This window comes from Sphaeramia orbicularis, unplaced genomic scaffold (assembly GCF_902148855.1).
Source record: "Sphaeramia orbicularis unplaced genomic scaffold, fSphaOr1.1, whole genome shotgun sequence".
In the NCBI taxonomy this organism is placed as follows: domain Eukaryota; kingdom Metazoa; phylum Chordata; class Actinopteri; order Kurtiformes; family Apogonidae; genus Sphaeramia; species Sphaeramia orbicularis.
The window spans coordinates 49944-75624 of record NW_021941463.1 but is presented as its reverse complement, the minus strand read 5'-3'; the positions used below and the strand labels follow the sequence as shown (position 1 = coordinate 75624).

The following is a 25681-nucleotide window of genomic DNA, read 5'->3' as shown; positions in this document are numbered from 1 at the left end:
TACCCTAACCCTAACCACCTCAGACCTCCACTGTCACTGGACTCATTCAAAGAGAGAATGAAGACATTTCTGTGTAGAGGCTTTTTATGGCCCACCATGATGCTTTGTTTTATATTTAACATTTTACTTTAAAACACAATTTTTTTTTTCTTGTTGGAGTTTCTTTTCCTTTATAAATGCAATTTATAATTATTATTTCACTATTATTATTATTATTACGATTATTGTTATGTGAATATGCAACAACATGAGCCAAATAGCACTTCTGTCATTTGTTTTTCACTCCATCTGATTAAAGAAAGTTAGATTTTGCACATTTTTATCTCTGAAGCAGATAATTTCCAAAACATTATAGATCAGTGTAATGGAAACAAAATTTATTTTTATTTGTATGCAGCCAGGTGACCTAGATAACATTGGAACATGTATTCAGATCTAAAGCAAAAGGTGGAAAAAAATCATGCACTGCTTCTAAATTTAATGGGAAATATAAACATTCCCAGTGACTGAGGCAGACAAAAGAACAGAAGCTGAAAACAGTTTCAGTAAAAGATTAATCCTTTATTTTCTGTGTTCATTAATTCCTCTAGATCAGAGCAGCAGCTCAAGGGTTGGCACTTGACTTCCTACCACTACCGAACATCAGCTATTACACTGGTTCACAAAAACATTCACGACCAATGTTATTGGTTGAATTCTCCCGAAGCCCTTGAAGGCTTTTATACAGCAGAGTCTGTCCTACTAGGCCTTTCCTTGAGATATATGACAAGAGTCAAAAATAAAGCAATCCATTAGTAAATATAGTAAAGATTATTTGTGCAAATACCTCAATTTGAGATGTTTAAGACATGGATCTAACATGATATACATCTGCTAGTTCAAGATACAGTTGCATAATTTTAATAAAAAAGAGGTGAAAAACATTTTGAGAAAAAAGATTAAAACAACAATACATAAAGTATTATTATGATTAATTATTAAAGATAGGATATATCTGAAACAAAAAAAGGACATGAATTAGGGTTACAAAAGTGTGAAGGCATTATTACTATTTTACATATTCTCTGCACTAATAAATTAAAATGTTTTAGTAATTAAACAATTCTCATCTCAGCACTTATAACATATCCAGCCTGCACGTCCAAGGTGGTGACTTTTAACTTTAGGAATACCCAAGTTCACTATAAGCACTTTATTTGGATTTTATACCGTTTTATTAAAAAATAATCCAAAATGCAATAAAATCTGCTATGAATCTGACATCGTTATGTACTTCTTCTTGTCTTATTCTTTTCAAATTGATCATATTTCAGTACTGATGTACTTATAATGTGACCTTGTGAACAAAATACTGTCAAGTACATGTTATTTGTGCTCCCTCAGTCAAAACAAGTAGAGACTTGGTCATGCATGGTTTTACAAATCATCTACTCAGATTAAAGATGAGTTTATCATAGTACGAAGTTATTCTAATAGCAGTAAGGTAGGGTTTTTGTTGACCTACAGCATAGTTGATCTAATTCCTAATCGTGTTGTTTAGACCGATGGGCAGATGACGTCTACACAGGCCACATCACAGATACAGATGGCAGTGATCCCCTTGTGTTTGGGTGCAGATACATGAAATACTGCCCATCCACCTCATCAAATACACTTGTACTCATTCAGAGGTTCTATAAGGCAAACACATGGGAAAGTCTTTGACGTGAAGATCCTACATATCCGGTGAGTTTCCTACAGTTTTGTACCGACATGATGTGAGTGTTGACAAATGCGCCGTCAGTGGGAGGACTGGTGTAAAACTCGAGCTTCCACGACTATGGCAGGATTCTCGATGTCAGCCTTACTCTGAACCATCCTCAGCTCCAGCTGTGCAGGGCTGGGTCTTTTCCCAGGGCCAGCCATCTCTGAAACAGAGACCAGGATGGAAAATGAGTCGTTTGGACTTCATTACACTACATATTCAGTCAATCAAATGGGAATTCTGTGGAGACCGTTCATCATCATGTGGCCTAAAAATAATAATCAATTGCATGGCAATAACAGCCATTTAGAGTACTGTAATCTATGGAGAATGCTACTGTCAAGTATCTGAAATACTACTAAGGGTGTCTAACTACTGTAATAATGTTTATTAGTGGTTGATGTAATATAGCTGAGGTCATAAATAAAGTATTACAAACAGATGGTGGCAAACAGTGCAGAACAAAAGTGCTCCATTCCAATTTGAAGACCACATTACCAGAACCAAACAAATTCACACACAACCCACCATTGGCATAATTAATGGTCCTCTTAATGACGTGGTGCATGACTGAGACAGTCCTTTCACAGGCGGCCTGTGGGAATCAGAGGATTACACTGAGCTGGAGTTATTCTTTTCAAGCATTCATAACAACACGCTGGGTTTGATCACAGTGGTGCTCAGATTGTAGACCGGATCCCGGACGCAGACCTTTAAGTCTCGGGGGTGATGGTGAGTCCAGGCTAACAGCATGGCAGCAAACAGGTCTCCAGTGCCCACAAACACAGCGTCCACTTTGGGGATGTCCATGCAGATTTTCTGAGTGGCATTGGTCCCATCTGGTTTCACTACAGTGGACAGAAAGAAGACTGTTCATCTACGGTTTCAATACATCCCGAACCATGTGAGATGACATTTACAGCTCTATAAATCAGAATATCCTATTCAATCAAACTGACCTCTCACCAGCAGGGGGAAACAATATAAGTGAACACACTTAGGACCAAAATCACCAGTGAATCAACCCTGTGTCCACAGACTGAACCACCCAGTGAATAAAGAACAAAAGTCATTGTTTACACACATCTGTTTAATGGTATCATCAAGTTTTCTTGGTCAAGCTAAAAGTCATAGCTGCTTATTTTGACAGCTAATAGTTTACATTATAGCTCTGTTAGCTTAGCTGTGTTTTTAGTCTAAAACAGCCACAATAAAATCATCAATCCTTTGTTTTCTGTTGGTTTGTGTTGTCAATAACTGAACTAAAGATCTGTTTGAATCCAACAAACAAGGTCAGAACTGTCACAGTTTAGTCTGAACCACGGATCAACAAACGAAAACTTAGCAAAGATAAGAACATCCCATAATAACTGTGTACCTTCATCAGCCTCAGAGTCAAACTCACCTGTGTATTAGAAACTCTGTCATTTTCCATCCAACTGCATCTGTTCATTTCAAACGGAGTCCAGTGGAGAAAACAACTACAGGGATTCAACATTTGATGATCACTTTATTTGACTCTAAAACTTGTTTCTTCATGGTTCTCATCCCATCTGGTCACTTCCTGATGCTTTGTTCACAGGCCCTGTGGTGTTAGTTTTCCTCCTCATGGTAGACCAGCAGACTGACTCACTACTCCCTCTAGTGGTCACATGACTCCACCAGCCTGTCGGTGTATTCAGTTCCTATCTCTAAAATCAAATTCATTGGCATTTTTGGCTGAACTTCACAGCTCTATAATCCACACACTAATGATAACTTCAGGTGATTTTTTAAAAAATATTTGAAGGTAGAAATATTACATGTAGCTTTTTTTTTAAATCTCAAGCTTTTACTGATTGATAAATTTTATCTCCTGACCTTAATGGTAAAGACCTAGACCTTGAGAGGTCCTAAACATGTGATAGGAAGTTCATGGAGAAGTGAGAGGATGACATAAAAGAAATGAAACACTGTACAAGGTTCCACCAGGGTCATTGTTCTCTGTAAATCTAAGAATAGCTCCAACAGGAGGATTAACACTGGGCTTTTTAGTACTATTACAGATTTTCTCACTGCTGTATTTACCTGTTTTTTGGCTTCCAAGGGCCACCAAGAACTGGTCCCCGTGTTTTGAAGGCAGGTCTGTGCTGGTCAGGACCACGGTCTCTGGACCCATTTGATGAAGCAAGTCCATCACCTGGACACAACAGCAGACATTTGACTTCAGTGTTTTACTTCAGAGAGACACATGTAATTACTCACCTCTACAGCATCTTCCTCTGTCGTGATTTTCCTCCCAGTTAAAAGTCTATGGGACGACAGACAGCTGTCAATCACAGACGAACCCTAGACACAGCACATGCATGGAGTTTAGTGGTTCAGGGTTATGGGTGCAGCACTCACTCTGCTTCAAACTGGTTGGGGGTGAGGATATCAGCCAAAGGCACAACTCTGTCCCTGTAGACCGGCAGCAGGTCCTCTGGGACGTACTGGAAACAGGCCGCAAATACACATTTATTCACAGAAGTATGGTTTAGAGCAGGGGTGCCCAATCCTGGTCCTCGAGATCTACTATCCTGCATGTTTTAGATGTATCCCTCTTCCAACACACCTGACTGAAATGATAAGCCTATCATCAAGCTCTGTAGAAGCCTGATAATGATTGGCAGGTGTGTTAGAAGAGGGAAACATCTAAAACATGCAGGATAGTAGCTCTCGAGGACCAGGATTGGGCACCCCTGGTTTAGAGCCACCAGGACATTTACTGATATGAAACTTAAGCAGATCTGAATCAGATGAAATACAATATATGGACAAAAGTCTGTGGACGCACTGAATTCAGGTGTTTCTTTTCTAAACAGGGTCTGGGATCCAGAACAATACTGACTTATGTCAGAACAGAGTTTTATATTATAGGATAAATATCCTATTGATTATTAATATTGATGTTTCTGTGTCTGATCCTCATGGACAGGACATCTGACAGCTGGAGACATGATGTGTCCACATATTTATGTCCATATAGATGATAAACATCAATATTTCACTATAGTTTAATGGTAGATTTTTCTTCCTCAGTCAGATGTGATGACAGTAGATGGTTAGATAAGAAAGAAAATTATGTCCAAATACTTTTGTTCATATAGTGTATATAGGACTTCTTTAACCTTTATTTAACCAAAGAAAATAAAATGTATTTTTCGACCAGCAGATACACCAGTCTGGGGAAAAAACAGTGAAGTTGATGAGGACTGGATCGCTCATGGATGTCAGACTCATTTTAGTTCAGGGGCCACATACAGTCCAATTCACCATCAAACGAGCTGGACCAGTCAAATAATATCACTATAACTTTTAAATAATGACAACTCCAAATTTTTCTATTTGTTTTAGTGCTAAAAATTTTAATTGCAGTATGAAAATGTTTATGTTTCCAAACTACTCTTTCCCAAAACATGAATCCATCAACCTGAAATTTCTCAAGAAAAACAAATGAAATTTTAACAATATTCTGCCTCAGTTTATCATTTACACATGTACATTAAAATTTACAGATCACAGTGGATCTACAAATACACAAAACATTTAGTAAAAGGCATCTGGAACTGAAAACTATAGCATTTAACTTTATGATCAAAATAACTTGTCATGACTCAGTGACACCCTTGACTGTCAATGTCTTCTGGATAATTTTTGCACTTTGTAAATTCATCCCGTGGGCCGGTTTTGGTCCGCAGGCCGTATTTTTGACACCCCTGGTATAGATCATCCCACAAGGTGATTCTTACCATAGCACCATGGTCTCCCATAACGGGGTCGCACACTGTCAAACAGAAACTCAAGTTAAAAGCCTGGAAAGAACAACTACATTCAGGAAAGTTACTTCATTTTTAGGTGAAATGGACTTCCTGCGCTCACCGTAAACCAAACTGGGGTTGGCCTTCTTCAGCTCCTGAATTATATCGACCACCATCTCCAAGAAAGATGTGTCTCTGCTGTACCCTGTGCAAGAAAATACAGTGAAAGCAAAGTGAAAAAAAAAACTGTCCCAGTGTTCCTGAATGCCAGCGTCCTGTTCTATGCGGATCAATCCCCAGTTGAATGTGCGAGGCTGTCCAGTTCTATGTAGATCAATCCCCAGTTGAATGTGCGAGGTTGTCCAGTTCTATGTAGATCAATCCCCAGTTGAATGTGCCAGGTCTTCCTGTTCTATGCGGATCAATACCCAGTTGAATGTGCCAGGTCATTTGGTTCTATGCGGCTCAATCCCCAGTTGAATGTGCGAGGTCGTTTGGTTCTATGCGGATCAATCCCCAGTTGAATGTGTGAGGTCGTCAGGTTCTATGTGGATCAATCCCCAGTTGAATGTGCGAGGTTGTCCTGTTCTACGTGGGTCAATCCCAGGTTGAATGTGCGAGGTCATCAGGTTCTATGCATATCAATCCCCAGTTGAATGTGTGAAGTTGTCCTGTTCTATGTGCATCAATCCCCAGTTGAATGTGTGAGGTCATCAGGTTCCTTTCTCTATGTTCCAGTCCTGTGGTCTGGATGCAGATCAATCTAACAATAGAAGTGGGCGGGACTTTCACTGGAGGAAAATTCAACTCATCCAATCACAGTCCATATATGACAGGGGTCTCAAACATGTGTCCTGGGGCCCAAATGCGTCCCACCAAAGGTTCCAACCTGGCCCGAGGGATGAATTTGCAAAGTGCAAAAATTCCACAGTCCAGGCTGTGGAACTCATTTTAGTTGCGGTTCCACATACAGACCAATCTGATCTACAGTCAAATATTAGCATAAAAACCTACAAAAATAATGACTCCATATTTTCTTCTTGCTTTGATGTGACAATAATAATATTACACTATGCCTATAAATAATGACAACAACTTTTTTTCTTTGTTTTACTGCAAAAAAAAAACATTAAATTATGAAAATATTTACTTTTTCAAACTATCCTGTAACAATAAAATATGGATAACCTGAATAAATATGAACAACCAGAAATATCTAAAGAAAATTAAGCACAATTTTCACTATTTTCTGCCTGTTCCTCGGTGTTTAGTGTCATTGTAGATCTGATCCATAATGCACATGCAGAAATGATAAGTTGAGGCATAATATTGTTAAAATTGCACTAAATTTTCTTAAGTTTTTTAATTTAAATTTCAGTTTTTTCAGGTTATTCACTCTTTTTTGATAGATTATAAAAGGAAGATTTTCATAATTTTATTGGGTTTTTTTAGCACTAAAACAAAGACAAAAATTTGGAGTTGTCATTATTTATAGGCTATTATGCTATTATTTGACTGGTCCGGCCCACTGCAGATCAAATCGGGCTGAATGTGGCCCCTGAAAGAAATGAGTTTGAGAGCCCTGATATATGACTTCTATCAGTGATCAATAGGAACTAGACTGATATCTGGAACAATTTACATGTTCTAAACCATCAGCATATGGACCAGTAGAAGGAAAGGAACATTTTGAAATGACTCCAACTAGAAGTTTTGTCAGAGAAGATGTTTGAGGAAACTGCCAACGAAGACGATGACACAGCGCCTTCACAACAGTTCAAGTCCTATTGGCGGGTGAATTTAAAAAATGACTGTCAGGTATATTTTGTTGTCCCTCCATCCAATAATCCAAATCCAAAATGAGTTGACTAGTCCAGTTTACCACTTAAAGAACCCATTTTCAGTTGGCAGAAGGAGACATCCTGCTGTTGTTGGTCGTGTAAATGCACCGTCACCATCATGGTAGGGTAAGAGAAGATCAAATTAATCATGTCAGTGCTGCAGTTTGGACACCAGAAACCTCAGAATCAAAGGCAACGATTGCACGTTTTCTTTCTTGCAACACTTTCCACTTCTGTTTTGTTGTGCCTTGCCCTTCTCTTCTTTTTTCTTGTTGCTTTTCACCATTTTATTAATAATATACATAAAGTTCCCTCAGGTTTGGATCCAAATATGCACTGAAGCTCTTGAAGGTTCAGTTCTATTAGGTCTAGATGAATTATGGTTCTGGTTCCAGTGTTGTCAAGGGGATCAGAGATGACGATGCCCTTTATACACTGAAATACATTCAATGTTTTAAGTCTATCATGTACAATACAGGGTTCTTATCTCCTGACCTCAGTTACCTTTGCTCATGGAGGACCACACTTTTCCTGAAAGCAGCTTTTGTACACCATGATTACAATCACCTGTTTCACATCACATAATTACAGTATTTTAACTCAATATTAGTCTCAAAGTCATCCTGTTCTAACTTTTTTTTCAATATGTTGCAGCCTGAATATGAGGAGTGGGTGTGTATTTACAATATCATTAATTTGATTTTTGCCAAATTCAACATTTGGTTTCAAATACGTAAAAAGATGAAAGAAAAAAAGAAAGAAAAAAACAAGTGGTTGAAGAAAAAAATAGAAATCTAACACAAATGGAGAGCGTAACACAATGTAATCCATTTACATATTGTCATATTGTCTATATGTACAGGGTGGGGAAGCAAAATTTACAATGAACATTTAGTTGTTTTTTCTCAGCAGGCACTACGTCAGTTGTTTTGAAACCAAACATATATTGATGTCATAATCATACCTAACACTATTATCCAGATACCTTTTCAGAAACTTTTGCCCATATGAGTGATCAGGAAAGCAAACGTCAAAGAGTGTGTGATTTGCTGAATGCACTCGTCACACCAAAGGAGATTTCAAAAATAGTTGGAGTGTCCATAAAGACTGTTTATAATGGAAAGAAGAGAATGACTATGAGCAAAACTATTACCAGAAAGTCTGGAAGTGGAGGAAGCAACAAAAAACGTACCAAAACTTTTATCAAAGCTCTCAAATCCAAAATCCTAAAGGATCCAACCAAATCCATGAGAAAAATGGCAATTGAACTTGAGGTAGACAACAAGACCGTTAGAAATGCAGTAAAATAGGATTTGAAGTTAAAATCTTACACAAGAACACCAAAACACTTGTTGACAACAGCAACAAATCCAACTTTAGCAATTTTTGGGAATCATGTTTATGGCCGCCTTCTAGCCCAGATCTAAACCCTCTGGATTCTGCTGTTTGGGGCGTTTTAGAACATGCTACCAATAGAACATCACACAGCAATGTCCACTTTCTTAAAGATACTATTAAAGAAGAATGGGAGAAGTTGTCACCCGAATATTTGAGGAACACTTGCGCAAGTTTCAGGAAGTGTGTGAAGGCAGTTATTGAGAAAGAAGGAGGACACATAAAATAAAAACATTTTCTATTATGTAAATTTTCTTGTGGCAAATAAATTCTCATGACTTTCAATAAACTAATTGGTCATACACTGTCTTTCAATCCCTGCCTCAAAATATTGTAAACTTTGCTTCCCCACCCTGTGTATATATATATATATATATATATATATATATAATTATATATATATATATATATATATGTGTGTGTGTGTGTGTGTACATGTATGTGTATATGTATTTCTATATCTTTGTGTATATGTATATGTACATATATATGTATGTGTATATGTACATGTATATGTATGTGTATATGTACATGTACATGTATATGTATGTGTATATTTCTGTATGTGTATATGTATGTGTATATGTACATGTATATGTACATGTATGTGTACATGTATGTGTATATGTATGTGTATATGTACATGTATGTGTATATGTATGTGTATATGTACATGTATGTGTATATGTATGTATAATGGCCTAAGTCATAATTTTAAAGGTTTAAAGAATAATAATAATAAATCATTTCCTATATGTGGTTCAGTGTTTTGTGTTTGGACTTGTCATTATTTCTACATGTTTATGTCATTATTTTCCTGGTCCGGCCGATTTCAGATCATAGTGGGAGGAGTTGGCCCCCGAACACCCCTGGACTCCACCCACCTGTCAGGATGTAGTCATAGTGGTTGACTTTGTTGAGTTTGATTCCCTCATAGAGCACGTTGAGCTCCTCTGCTGTCAGTACTTGTCCCTTCCAGTGGGCATATCCTGGAAGACAAAAGCCCAGAGTTTAGACACACACTGACATGAAGTATCAGGATGTTTCCAGTTTACAGGTGTGGACTATCAGGACAGTTTTAAACACACACACTGACATGAAGTATCAGGATGTTTCCAGTTTACAGGTGTGGACTATCAGGACAGTTTTAAACAAACACACTGACATGAAGTATCAGGATGTTTCCAGTTTACAGGTGTGGACTATCAGGACAGTTTTAAACACACACACTGACATGAAGGATCAGGATGTTTCCAGTTTACAGGTGTGGACTATCAGGACAGTTTTAAACAGGCACACTGACATGAAGGATCAGGATGTTTCCAGTTTACAGGTGTGGACTATCAGGACAGTTTTAAACAGGCACACTGACATGAAGTATCAGGATGTTTCCAGTTTACAGGTGTGGACTATCAGGACAGTTTTAAACAGGCACACTGACATGAAGGATCAGGATGTTTCCAGTTTACAGGTGTGGACTATCAGGACAGTTTTAAACACACACTGACATGAAGGCTCAGGATGTTTCCAGTTTACAGGTGTGGACTATCAGGACAGTTTTAAACACACACACTGACATGAAGGATCAGGATGTTTCCAGTTTACAGGTGTGGACTATCAGGACAGTTTTAAACACACACACTGACATGAAGTATCAGGATGTTTCCAGTTTACAGGTGTGGACTATCAGGACAGTTTTAAACACGCACACTGACATGAAGTATCAGGATGTTTCCAGTTTACAGGTGTGGACTATCAGGACAGTTTTAAACAGGCACACTGACATGAAGGATCAGGATGTTTCCAGTTTACAGGTGTGGACTATCAGGACAGTTTTAAACAGGCACACACTGACATGAAGGATCAGGATGTTTCCAGTTTACAGGTGTGGACTATCAGGACAGTTTTAAACACACACTGACATGAAGGATCAGGATGTTTCCAGTTTACAGGTGTGGACTATCAGGACAGTTTTAAACACACACACTGACATGAAGGATCAGGATGTTTCCAGTTTACAGGTGTGGACTATCAGGACACACACTTTCACAACTGTAAACTCAGGAAAACCAGTGCCATATTGTGTTGGCCCTGCTGTGGGGTGACCCTAAAACGCACAAATCCAATCCTGTCCTTCCCTCCTTGAAGTGGACCCCCCCCCCCCCCGCCCTCAGCTGAGCTCCACTCCGGTGCCAAATGGGGCCTCCACGCTCTCTGAATGGGATCCCTGTATCTGCGCCACCAGCTCCTCCCTTCCTTTGTGCCCGTTTCACCCTTAATAAACTGGCATAAACCTTCAAACGCTGCTCTGACTGCAAATGATGGGACACACAACGGACACATCGGTTCTTTCACATGCTCCTCTATGTCCAACCCTGAGCCTGTTCCTGTTCCAAACCCTAACCTCCTGCACCGAAGCTCCAAGCAAAGCCCAGGTGAACTACAAGTCCTGTCTGAGGGGACAAGTGTTTATTAATACTGTTGACACAAACCCACACAGTTACAGAGTAATGCATCCAATCATCAACACTGAAACCTGTTTTAACCCTTAAAGACCCAAACGTCCACCTTTAACCCTTAAAGACCCAAACGTCCGCCTTTAACCCTTCAAGACCCAAACGTCCACCTATAACCCATAAAGACCCAAACGTCCACCTTTAACCCATAAAGACCCAAACGTCCACCTTTAAACCTTCAAGACCCAAACGTCCACCTTTAACCCTTAGAGACCCAAACGTCCACCTTTAACCCTTCAAGACCCAAACATCCACCTTTAACCCATAAAGACCCAAACATCCACCTTTAACCCTTACAGACCCAAACATCCACCTTTAACCCTTAAAGACCCAAACGTCCACCTTGAACCCTTCAAGACCCAAACGTCCACCTTTAAACCTTAAAGACCCAAACGTCCACCTTTAACCCTTACAGACTCAAACGTCCACCTTTAACCCTTAAAGACCCAAACGTCCACCTTTAACCCTTACAGACCCAAACGTCCACCTTTAACCCTTACAGACCCAAACGTCCACCTTTAACCCTTAAAGACCCAAACGTCCACCTTTAAACCTTCAAGACCCAAACGTCCACCTTTAACCCTTAAAGACCCAAACGTCCGTCTTTAACCCATAAAGACCAAAACGTCCACCTTTAAACCTTCAAGACCCAAACGTCCACCTTTAACCCTTACAGACCCAAACGTCCACCTTTAACCCTTCAAGACCCAAACGTCCACCTATAACCCATAAAGACCCAAACATCCACCTTTAAACCTTCAAGACCCAAACATCCACCTTTAACCCATAAAGACCCAAACGTCCACCTTTAACCTTTACAGACCCAAACATCCACCTTTAACCCTTAAAGACCCAAATGTCCGCCTTCAACCCATAAAGACCCAAACGTCCACCTTTAACCCTTCAAGACCCAAACGTCCACCTATAACCCATAAAGACCCAAACGTCCGCCTTTAACCCATAAAGACCCCAACATCCACCTTTAACCCTTACAGACCCAAATGTCCACCTTTAACCCTTAAAGACCCAAACATCCACCTTTAACCCATAAAGACCCAAACATCCACCTTTAACCCTTACAGACCCAAACGTCCACCTATAACCCATAAAGACCCAAACATCTGCCTTTAACCCATAAAGACCCAAAATGTCCGCCTTTAACCCATAAAGACCCCAACATCCACCTTTAACCCCTCAAGACCCAAACGTCCGCCTTTAACCCTTAAAGACCCAAACGTCCGCCTTTAACCCTTCAAGACCCAAACGTCCACCTTTAACCCTTACAGACCCAAACTTCCACCATTAACCCATAAAGACCCAAACGTCCGCCTTCAACCCATAAAGACCCAAACGTCCGCTTTTAACCCTTACAGACCCAAATGTCCGCCTTTAACCCATAAAGACCCAAACGTCCGCCTTTAACCCTTAAAGACCCAAACGTCCACCTTTAACCCTGAAAGACCCCAACATCCACCTTTAACCCATAAAGACCCAAACGTCTGCCTTGAACTCTTCAAGACCCAAACGTCCACCTTTAACCTTTCAAGACCCAAATGTCCACCTTTAACCCATAAAGACCCAAACGTCCGTCTTTAACCCTTCAAGACCCAAACGTCCACCTTTAACCCATAAAGACCCAAACGTCCGCCTTTAACCCATAAAGACCCAAACGTCCGCCTTTCACCCTTCAAGACCCAAATGTCCGCCTTTAACCCATAAAGACCCAAACGTCCGCCTTTAACCCATAAAGACCCAAACGTCCGCCTTTAACCCATAAAGACCCAAACGTCCGCCTTTAACCCTTCAAGACCCAAACGTCCACCTTTAACCCATAAAGACCCAAACGTCCGCCTTTAACCCATAAAGACCCAAACGTCCGCCTTTCACCCTTCAAGACCCAAATGTCCGCCTTTAACCCATAAAGACCCCAACATCCACCTTTAACCCTTACAGACCCAAACATCCACCTTTAACCCTTACAGACCCAAACGTCCAACTTTAACCCATAAAGACCCAAGACCCAAACATCCACCTTTAACCCTTAAAGACCCAAACGTCCTCCTTTAACCCTTACAGACCCAAACGTCCACCTTTAACCCTTACAGACCCAAACATCCACATTTAACCCTTACAGACCTAAACGTCCACCTTTAACCCTTAAAGACCCAAACGTCCTCCTTTAACCCTTACAGACCCAAACGTCCACCTTTAACCCTTACAGACCCAAACGTCCTCCTTTAACCCTTACAGACCCAAACGTCCACCTTTAAACCTTACAGACCTAAACGTCCACCTTTAACCCTTAAAGACCCAAACGTCCACCTTTAACCCTGAAAGACCCAAACGTTCCCCTTAAACCTTAAAGACCCAAACGTCCACCTTTAACCCTTACAGACCCAAACGTCCACCTTTAACCCTTAAAGACCCAAATGTCCACCTTTAACCTAATCCATCTACTGATCTAAACTGTTTAATCCTATCAATCAATGTCAATAATTGGTGTCAAATACAGTTCTTCATCTTTTCATGGTCATCAGATATGACCATATTTGGACGCTCATACACTCTGTAGTTACCCTGGAAACACCGTCATCTTCTCCAACATTGATTCTCCAGTCAAATCCATGCAGTTGGATCAGTGCCAGTGGATGGACACACTGGGTTTATGTTCAGTTCATGACAGACTGGACTGAAAAAGACACTGTTTATTCAGTTTGATCTGTTTTTATATAATGACCTTTAACTTTAATCTGAGCTTTAATGAATGTCTACATGATCAATGAATTAAATATAAGAAAAATACAGGATTTACACTGAAAAAAGGCAAAAATACAGAGAATAATATTAATAAATGGTGATAAAGCACTTAAGAAAAGTTCAGTATTTTAGAAGTGCCACAGAAGTAGCAGTGAGTCTGTATGGGTGGAGGAGAAGAAGTTTCAGGTAGTTTCTGTGTAAACGTCTCCTTCCCCTGTGGTGAAAACACATTCTTCACATACTTTGCCCCATGGAACTCTGATTATAATCCTATGATCTCTGCAGGGGTTCAAACAAGTGTCAAATGAAGCAGATGAATGTCTGACAGAAATTCTTCATTGTTCCACGCAGGGCCGGACTGGGACAAAAACTGGCCCTGGAAGGAGTACCTGAGCAGCCCCCTGTCCACAGGGGGGGAGGGTCTGTGGTCTGGGAATGCCTCAGGGTTCACCTGGAACAGCAGGTGGGAAGGGCTGTGTGTGTGTGTGTGGGTGGGTGGGTGGGGGGGGCTGTCTAGCCCCCTTCCCCACCCACACACACACACACACACACACACACACACACACACCTGGACACATGTAAGAGGAAGAAGACGAGTACGAGCACAATGCTGCACTTCTTCATTTGTAATGTGTTCTGCTGCATAATACTTAAGTGTATCTCTTGATGACTGACAAGCTTTGAAACTACAGAGCAGGTGGCGGACTTTTACAGAGCAGTATTTTGGAGCATGGAAAAACAAACAACTGATTCATCTTCTGCTGTTATTTCCATTACTGATGCACCGATATACGGAGCGTACGCCAGTATTTGTTGTTTTCTGCCACTATCGGCTTAAGAATATAAGATGTGTTTTCACCGATGTTAGTGGCAAATATTTGTCCGTCTTGTTGTATTAGAGGTTTTTTCACAAATGTGTATGTTTGAATGTGTGTCCATTGAAAGATAACATGACGAAGAAATTAAAAATAATTATTATTACATCAGAAGTGAAGTTTTCTTTGTTAAGGGAGGTAAACAACAACAAAACAAAATAAAGAAACAGAAACATGGGTTGTTAGCCAAAATGTCCTTTTATGGTGTTTGCAGTCGGTGCATAACATAAATGCACCTTCATTATACTAAACACTCTTTATTTTGCATCTTACAGTTGAATTATCCAGTTTTTTTTTATGCAGGTCTGTTTTTTTAATCATTCTAATTTATAATGTATAGTGTCTTTGCTTTTGTATTCTATACTTTATTATGCGTCATCCTGTTGACTCTTCACAATGAAAGCACATTATGCACCTTTGACATGAAAATATATTTGACTTGATTAGAAACCAGATTTAAAAAATGTGTATAAATGCATGTGTGTAAAAAACCCAAGCTGAGACGACTTTTGACAGTAATTTCCTCTCACAGTCAATATCTACAGTCAAGAGCATTCATGTGAACTAATAACATCTACTGATACTGATGGTTGGTTAGATTTGTTATTAGTGCTAGTTAATCATCTGAACCAATTAACCAGTCTATGATAAACCTACTGTATGTTAATTTATGTTTCAAAGGGATGCTGGACTGCAGCAGGGGAACCCCGGACATTAAATTATGAACTTTATTAACTTCATGCTACTTAAAACTGACAAACAAATGGTTTACAATCCCTTAATAACAATTATTATAACAGACTCTAAAAAAGCAACAATTCAAGTCCAGTCCTTTATATGAGTTAAAGCAGAAAAACCAAAAAGTCTGTGTTAAATGATAGTGCTGCTTTAATGATCACAGTATGAGACCGAAGCCCTGGACCCTGCTGACCCCCATAACTGCTGTATTTTACTGACTCAGTTACAGAGTCCATCCCACCACCTCTGGGGGAGCAAAGTGCAAACATACATTCTACACATGTATATGTATATGTGTATGTATATACATACTAAACATACAAACTAACATATTCACTCAGTTCATCTGTTCTTACTGGCGTCCTCATGCAAATCAAAACCATTACATGAACACTAAGTACTTCCTCCGTGAACTGAAACTGTGTCTTTTCTGTATTGTGCATTTCTAAAGGCCGACAAAGCCATGAATGTGGGCATTACTCAATGAACCTTCTCTGAAGCTGATTTATGACTGTTACGAAACATGGGTCGTCTTACAGCGCAAACTAGGCCCAGCTGTGGATGTGTGTGAAAGGACATGGAGCTGATGCAGAGCGGACCGTCCATTTAACCATGGAAATGCTGTCAGAGTCAACCCTTTCAAAGCCTACAGTTGAATATGAAAGCGCTCAGCTGACCTGTGTGGTTGGAGAACTGCACAGAGTTGATGGAGTCCACTTCAAAGCCCAGGACCTGAAACAGAAACCACAGAACAGGGGCTCAGAAAGACAACAATGACCTGAAAATAAAGTGCATTCAGTTCAATGTACAAAACTTTATTTGTCCCCAGAGGGTAAAAGTGTACTTTTATACAACCCAAGAAACCTAAGAAAATAAAGTTAAAAATACATAAACAATAAGAACAACTGTATAATTAAAAAACATTAAATGTCTGAATAAAGTGGGTAAAGTGCAGACAGGATGAGATCAAATGTAAACCTGAGTTTCAAAGTTTATATTTGTATTTGTTATTGCAGAAGTAAAAAGGAAATCTAAAGAACAACAGCATGATGGAATAATGTTTTAACTTGTCTGTTTGGTTGTGCTACCCTTCTTACCATGCATTTACGGGACTTTATGACAATGGATTCAAATAACCTTCAGTTTTAGAATGTGTTGGATAGCACTTCATGCACACAATGTTCCCTGAATATCCACAGAAAATGGATGACTTATAAAATCAAGGGAAACAATCCTCTGACTAGGAGATAAATTACATGAAAAACAAACAGGAAAACACAACATACTGTGTAAATACTGAGTATCCCATGTGTTTGGTATTACTTATGTCTGTGCAGAGGATGAAGAATCCATTCAAGACTCCTCTTACAAACCAGGGGGTCACGGTTTATGGGATGTTTTCAGGGATTCTCTCAAACGATGTCATCATTTTAACACAGCTTTGAAGAAGATACCAATACTCATACCCATACCCATACCTATACCCATACCCCATACCCCATACCTATACCCATACCCCATTCCCATACCCCATACCTATACCCATACCCCATACTCATACCCCATACCTATACCCATACCCCATACTTATACCCCATACCTATACCCATACCCCATACCTATACCCATACCCCATACCCATACCCCATACCATACCCAGACCCCATACTCATACCCCATACCTATACCCATACCCATACCCCATACCCATACCCATACCCCATTCCCATTCCCATACCCCATACTCATACCCCATACCCATACCTAAACCCATACCCCATACCTATACCCATACCCCATTCCCATACCCCATACCTATACCCATACCCCATACCTATACCCATACCCCATTCCCATACACATACCCATACCCATACCCCATACTCATACCCCATACCCATACCTACACCCATACCCATACCCCATACTCATACCCCATTCCCATACCCATACCCATACCCATACCCCTTCCCCATACTCATACCCCATACCCCGTGCCCCATACGCTAACCCAATAAGCCTGAATAAGCTCCAGATTTTACCTGCAGAGGAAATGTTGCAGACTTGTTCCCCACGTATCCCCTGACAACATGACTCTGAATGGACAACACACGACACTCCATGTCCGCACTTCACACCGGGAAAACACCGAACAAAGACACGGATCTAACAGCAGCATTCAAATACGGACACCGAGCAGACTCCGGCTCTGACACGCACAAACTTGGCATGTGAGGAAGTCCAGCATTGAAGGACAGAAACGACGCCGCTGCTGACATTTGCGGATTTTCTCTCAGGCAGCTACTAAGACACCTACAGTGGTGCGTTCAGGGATCACCGAGAACATCAGGAAAGTACAGAGTTCACTTCCCTTTCACGGAAAAGTGATGAAATGTCTATTTTTCAGGGTAGTGAAACATTATCCAAGTTTATTCATTATAAAATAATGTTACCGTACTGGTGTTGTTTGTGATTTGATCAGTACATTCTGTATAGAATATAAATAAAATGAAATGGTCTGATAGAAAGGCTATTTTTTAATTCTCTAAAAATGTTTTAGTCACATTATAGGTTTAAGTTGGAAAAAAAAAAAAGAATCATAGTCCAATAAATTTGAAAAAAGGTATTCATGGACTTATCATTCATCAGTTGATCCTAGAGCCCGACCGATTAGTCGGGCCGATAGTAGCGTATCAGTGATTAATCAACATCGACCAATATGTAACCGATGCATTAACTTTTTTTTTGCTGTGTAGGGCATCTGGCGCTCTGCTCCTGTGTGTCTGTGCTGAACACACACTTAGAGGAATACAGTCCAACACACTACCCCCGACCCCATGCACTTCCTGTTTACCTCACAATTTTATTCTGCAGGTGTGCCTGGGTATTTATATTTGTACTGTATATATATATATATATATATATATATATATATATATATATATATATATATATATATATATATTAATACTGGTATTTAGACTGTAAATTAATACTGGTATTAATGCTGTATAGTTAGACTGTATATTAATACTGGAATTTATACTGTATATTAATACTGGTATTACTACTGTATATTTATACTGGTATTTATACTGTAAATTAATTCTGGTATTAATACTGTATACTTAGACTGTATATTAATACTGGCATTTATACTGTATATTAATACTGGTATTAATACTGTATATTTATACTGGTATTTAGATTGTATATTAATACTGGTATTTATACAGTATATTAATATTGGTATTTATACTGTATATTAATACTGGTATTAATACTGTATATTTATTCTGTAAATTAATACTGGTATTTGTACTGTGTATTAATACAGTATATTTATACTGGTATTTAGACTGTATATTAATACTGGTATTTATACAGTATATTAATATTGGTATTTATACTGTATATTAATACTGGTATTAATACTGTATATTTATACTGTATATTAATACTGGTATTAATACTGTATATTTATACTGTATATTAATACCGGTATTAATACTGTATATTTATACTGTAAATTATTACTGGTATTAATACTGGATATTTATACTGTATATTAACACCGGTATTAATACTGTATATTTATACTGTAAATTAATACTGGTATTAATACTGGATATTTATACTGGATATTAATTGTAACTTACATTTTACAGACTGATTTACCAAACAGTTTGATTAAATATAGATTCCCATCTTTTCTCCCCGCCATAAAAACTCCCACATCTGGAAGCCCTGTTTCTCCACTGGTCACATACCAGTATGATATCAGACTACTAATATCAGATTATTGTACAATGTTTTAAAGTTGTGTACATTATCTTTGTGAGATAAACAAAGATGCAGCTGTTTATCCATATGTGCACCATTATCTAGGGTGGATTCACACCTACTTCATTTGGTTCATTTAAAACAGAGCAGAGTTTGTTTACCTGGACAGTCCGGACTTTTTTTAGGTGTAAATACAAACATCCGAACTCTGATTCAAATCAGACAAACAACAAACAAGCTTCCAAACAGACTCTGGGCTGGTTCAGTTCTGTTGTGAATAGAACCGTCCTCCAGCACAAACAAACCAACGAACCATGAGCCTTTTTGTCCTTGATGAGCCACCGTAGCGGATGGAAGGAGCCCAGGTTCACAGGTTGTCAGAGCCATGAGCCCAGGACAAACGGGGACCAATGAGGACACTGAATGTCTCATGGACATGTGGTCAAATGTCCATATTATGAATACTGGCTCCAATCAGCTGTTCTAGACAGGTCACATTATTTTCATACATTTGCGTCTGTAAAAATAGAATACAGATTCTGAAAATGATAACTGTACGTAGGACCTCCACGTTTGTTTTCACCAACACCGGCTGTCTCCGATTCACCCCGCCCCCAACTTTTCTGTCCAATGCCAGCACAGTTCGTCACATGCGTGCTTCTGTTTATGCATTTTGGTCAACTAGGAAAAAGTGCAATGAGAATGCGATCCAACCTAAATTTAAAAAATAAAGTCCGCATTCGATCCAAATCAAATAAGTTGACCAAAGGACTTTTCAGGCGTGAATACAGCCTAATAAAAGATTATTTTATCCTGTAGATATCACTGTTTTTATTTCATATATCAGCTGACATATCGGATTTGGCTTTTTTTTTTTTCCCCAATATCGGTATCAGACCCAAAAATATTATATCAGTCGGGCTGTAATTCAATTCATTCATTCATCATGTTTTTATATTGTTACTTTTATTAATTTATTGTATTTTTATGTTTTTAAGGTTTCGTTGGTCTAATCATTAATATATTGCGACACAAATTTTGGGGGAAAAATTATTTATTTATGTATTTATTTATAGATTCATTTATGTATTTAAAATGTATGTTTACAAAAGCTTGCATCATATTATTAGCTATGATATAATATTAGCATAGAAAAACAAAAAGTACTGTTTTGTTTTTTTTTACATGGAAGCACAGAATGTACACAAACTAGAAAGCTCAAGCAAACTTTCCTTTTTACAGCTCCAATGTAATAATTCAGTACATTAAATATAGGATGTAATAATATGAACATATTGAATTGAAGAAAAAGAGAAAGAAGAAACGAAATGTCCGGGAAGCAAACAATAATGTAAAGCATATTTGGTAAATAAAAGTGTGTCACACTGGACCAACACCAGCAGATGCCATGGCAGACCAAACCAGTACAGACTGTGGACAGTCCACAGTCCTCTGTTCAGGTCAAAGTCCTTTTTTCATGTCATTTGGAAATCCAGGTCCCAGAGTCTGGAGGAAGAGAGAGGAACAGAACCCACGCTGAAGTCCAGTGGGAAGTTTCCACAGTCAGTGCTGGTTTGTTGTGCCATGGCATCCGCTCTGTCCATGTGCCGTTGTGTCCTTGGGCAAGACACTTCAGCCTCCTTGCCTCCAGTGCTGCTACTCACACTGGTGTATGAATGTGTGTGAATGTTCAGTGGTGGTCGGAGGGGCCGTAGGTGCAAATTGGCAGCCACGATTCTGTCAGTCTGCCCCAGGGCAGCTGTGGCTACAGATGTAGTTTACCACCACCAGAGGGGGAATGTGACAGTGAATGAATAATGGATCCACTGTACACGCTTTGAGTATGCGTTCATAGAAAAGCGCTATATGACTCTAATCCATTCTTCTTCTTATTATTATTATTATTATTATTATTATTTATTATTATTATTATTATTATTATTATTATTATTATCATCATCTGCTGGTGTTGCTCCAGTGTGTTTTCTGAGGTCCACAGTCCACACCCCCATCTACCAGGACATTTTACAACACTTCCTGCTTCCTTCTGCTGACTTTAAACTTTCTGCAGATGCTGATTTAATTTTCCAGCAGGACTTGGCTCCTGCCCGCACTGTCCAAGGAACCAAAGCTGGTACCATGACCCTGGTGTTACTGGGACTGATGGAGCAGAAAACTGAGCTGACCTGAACCCCAGAGAGAATCTGTGGAGGACTGTCCAGAGGCAGACCAGAGACAGCAGATCCACCAATGACAGAAGAGCTGAAGGACACCATCAGACCAACCTGGACTAACATTCCACCTGAGCAGGTCCACAGGGTTAGGGTTAGGGCTGAGCAGGTCCACAGGGCTAGGGTTAGGGTTAGGGCTGAGCAGGTCCACAGGCTGAGCAGCTGAGTTCAGACTAATGAACAGACTGAACACAACACTGACATTTATGTTGAAAAAAATCTCTTTTTAAATGATTTTATGGAATATTCTAATTTTCTGAGACACTGAATTTTGGGTTTTCATTATCTGGAAGACATTAACATCAAGTTTGAAGAAATAAGGCTTAAATATATCACTCTATGTCTACTGAGTCTATATAATGTATGGGTTTGACTTTCTGAAATGAGTGACAAAAAAATATTGAACTGTTTCCTGATATTCTCATTTTTTGAGATGGACCTGTACCAGAACAGAATAGAAATGATAGGACACAGTGCATCCATGTTTTTGTGAAGTAAAAGGACAGATGTCATCCTGCAATAACCATACAAATAAACATCCATTGGAATGTTGGTTATTATTATTATTATTATTATTATTATTATTATTATTATTATTATTATTATTATTATTATTAATAATAATAATAATATGGGAAAAATGTACTCATGGTAGAATTAAAGAGTAAATAAAGCAAAATATGCTAAATCTTTCTTCGTCTTCTTCTTTTTTTTTTTTTAAAGCGCATGGCATTTAATAAGGTGAGAGAGAAACAGTACCTCAGTTCTCTACATCCTGTGTATCCAGTGAATTGACAATATAAAATGTTTGAATCTTGTAATTTTAGTAATAACCAATGTGTAGGGGTTTTATGGTTTGATGTGTGTCATTCAGTGTCATGTGCTGAAGTTGCCACCATCCTTCTATTCTATTCTATTCTATTCTATTCTATTCTATTCTATTCTATTCTATTCTATTCTACATAAAAGAAAAGAAACAAAGGTTACTCTGAATCCAGTGGCCTTTATCATGATAATGATGTGAATAGAGGCCATGGTCTGCCAGCTTTTGTCCCATTTCTCTGTAGTCTGACTCTGCATTGACTTGAAAACCCTCCACTTTGAGCCAGAGATGGTTCAGGAAAACAAGGCGGTTCAACTTCCTGTGTCAGTGTCACGTGGGCGTCGCAGGAGCCGTGACGTGCAGCCCAAGCCGTTCCCATTCATTCCAGTGGGAGGACTGAACATGAGCTCAGATTATGACTAATTCTACTCTCCTAAATAAACATTTAACCCAGTTTTGTTTGCATCATTAAAATGGAGTCAGTTGACTCTGTCTGATCCCTGTCAATACTTGTGAGATCTTGCAGCAGGTCTCTGTTCTGCATCTAGCTGCAAAATACGGTGGAAGAAATTGAAACGGTATTTAGTGTTGTATTGTGTTGACACATAGACAAGGGTTAAAACTATGTCATTATCATTATTCATTAGAGTATTAGCTTTACAAAGAAGCCTTAAAGCACTGAGGTGTATGATGGAGCTCTTTCCAAAACTTAGTCAAATGAAATATAGGAAGATCATATCTGAAACTGTGTCTGTGTTTTTTTCATTAATAAAAATAGAAGAAAAGAGTTAAAAAATTAGATGAAAACAACACTTTCAGACACTGTTTTGGTAGTGTAAAATTCAATCAGCCGTGTATTTGTGCATATATTGGGCTTATTTTATGTGTCCATTAGTTCTGATGGTTTGTTTCTGTGGTTAACATGACCTCCCATTCATTGCTTTGATAGTGAAGACATTATAAGAACTCACGATATAAATTTGGGTTGCAAGGTGACTTTTAATTCTTTTGGCTCTTGTGCTAAAGAAGACAGACAATAGAGCAAAGGCTGTTCAGTCACCGGCCGACAAGCCAAAAAAGATCCTTTTGGAATTTTTTGTGTTCCACAAAAAGCTGCCTGTGTATCAGCATGACATGCAGCGTGATACATAAAACTAAGGTCGTCCACCTCTGAGCTAATTTGAGACAACGGTAACCTCAGTGCCATGATTTCACTTCTGCCATCTGTACAGTGAAGCCTGTCAGTCAAAAACCTGGTCATAATAATGTCCTTCTATGGAGCCTATTCTTTACACTATCAACCACTCTTAGAAAATGTCTCATCACTGCTGATTATTTAAGATAAGATAAGATAAGATAAGATAAGATAAGATAAGATAAGATAAGATAAGATAAGATAAGATAAGATAAGATTGATCCCACTGTGGGGTAATTGCAATATTAACAGCCGCCAAAATACAAAAAACAAAGTGCAAAAAGACAGGCAGAAACATTAAGAGTAAACAGGAAATATAAAAAAGACTCTTCTATTATTATTTTATTCTATTCTATATTTAATTTATAAATAACTCTTATCTATCTATCTATCTATCTATCTATCTATCTATCTATCTATCTATCTATCTATCTATCTATCTATCTATCTATCTATCTATCTATCTATTTATTTATTTATTTATTTAGACCTTTATTTGCCCAGGCAAGCAATTAAGAACAGATTCTTATTTACAAATGCAGCCTGATCAAAGAGCAATGGCTCCTTGAGGGGTAGGGGGGTCGGGTGTGTGTGTGTGGGGGGGGGGGGGGGGGGGGGGGGGGGGCACAAGCAAAAACAAGGTTATACAATTACAGAAACAGACAGTTAAAAAAATAAGTCCATTACAACAATAACAGTGAGACATGTGAGCAACAAACACTCAACGGGTGCAACAGTCAACTAAAATGTGTTGCAGGTTTTGCTTGAAAACAGTGTGAGATGTGAGGACAGTGAGTTTGAGGGGGTTTTCTACAGTGTTCTTATGACTTTCTACACTTCTGAATATAGCCTTGTTAGAAAAAAACCCTCATGTCTGACTGATACTGTATAAAATTTGCAGTTCTTTACCACGGCAGTGATCTGGAATTGATAATAGAGAGTAGAAGTTCTGCTTCCAATCATGGCCCATTGGAATTTTATTTCTGGGAAAAACAAAAATAAAGTACAGTCAGTGGTAAGACACAAATGTGGATCCTGTTTGACTTATGCCATTTATCAGATAATAAGGCAAGTAAATAAAGTCACAGATTGTTTTTAAACTTTCAGTCTGTGAAAATATGCAAATATAAAAACTACACAGTTAAAAGTCATGGAGGTGACATCATCATAACCGTCTTTGTCCATGATCTGTTTAGAGTCTGATGATGTCTTTGCAGCTTCAACATGACCAGACGTGTAGTGATTTTCATATCGCTGTTGTAGATAGAAGTTAAATATTCCAAGGAAGTGGCCATTGTGCTGTTCGTGATGTGTATAATGTGCAACAACAAATGCAGCCCATAAAGAAGTTTAACACAGGATGGTTCGTCACCACCTTTACCACAAACCATGACTTTCTTGGCTCCTAAAATTATGTTTTACATGAACAAACATCATATGTGTAAAATAATAATTATATTAAATGAATGAATGAATGAATAAATATTAATGCTGATTCAGTTTTTGTAGCGGTAATAAATTCTCCATAATTCATGTAGACTACTGTGTGTGTTGTTTACATGGTCTCAGTGTGGTTTATCCCCTTCCAAGACGGCGGCGTCTATTTAACAGGTCAGATTGTATCTTTGTTTCTGGAGGATTTTTTTGTTTTGTTTAAATAAATAAATAATACTGATAATTATGCTTCTATCACTGCAACCCTGTTCTGCCTTTATAGGCAACATTGTACTACTACTTATACTACAACTACAACTAATAGTGATTGTGGTTAGAGCAAGAAATGGTCTTTTGCCTGCAAATTAGCAGAGATTATTTGTTTTAGTATCACAGGATGAAGAACATAGAAGGAGGTTTAATTTTAAACAGCAAAGGGTTCGGACTAATGTAAAGCAAATGTGTATTTTATGTTGTTAGTGTCAGAATGTGGAATTCTTTGGCAGTGGAAGAGAAGAGCTGTACAAATATTTTTCAGTTTAAGAGGTCGTATAAGGAAAGAATAGAGAA

The 25681-nt window shown here is 38.6% G+C and overlaps 1 protein-coding gene across 1 annotated transcript; it reads right to left on the bottom strand.

Annotated features, from left to right (window-relative positions):
• Nucleotides 1–540: 540 nt before the first annotated feature.
• LOC115415887 (pyridoxal kinase-like) lies at nucleotides 541–17949 on the bottom strand. Its single transcript, XM_030129552.1, has 11 exons — nucleotides 17688–17949; nucleotides 16323–16377; nucleotides 9644–9748; nucleotides 5645–5728; nucleotides 5515–5549; nucleotides 4130–4215; nucleotides 3989–4034; nucleotides 3812–3923; nucleotides 2456–2592; nucleotides 2273–2339; nucleotides 541–1907 (listed from the first exon to the last, which is right to left on the bottom strand). Exons 1-11 carry the CDS (start codon nucleotides 17766–17768, stop codon nucleotides 1780–1782), a joined length of 936 nt encoding a protein of 311 aa, XP_029985412.1. The 5' UTR covers nucleotides 17769–17949; the 3' UTR covers nucleotides 541–1779.
• Between the last annotated feature and the right edge of the window lie 7732 nt (nucleotides 17950–25681).

Excerpts from the sequence above, each read along its gene's own strand:
- LOC115415887 (XM_030129552.1), bottom strand. The coding sequence starts at position 17,768 with ATGGAGTGTCGTGTGTTGTCCATTCAGAGTCATGTTGTCAGGGGATAC. Across the intron at positions 5,550-5,644 it reads CAACCCCAGTTTGGTTTACG|TGTGCGACCCCGTTATGGGA; the intron begins GTGAGCGCAGGA and ends TCTGTTTGACAG. Across the intron at positions 2,340-2,455 it reads ATCACCCCCGAGACTTAAAG|GCCGCCTGTGAAAGGACTGT; the intron begins GTCTGCGTCCGG and ends TGATTCCCACAG.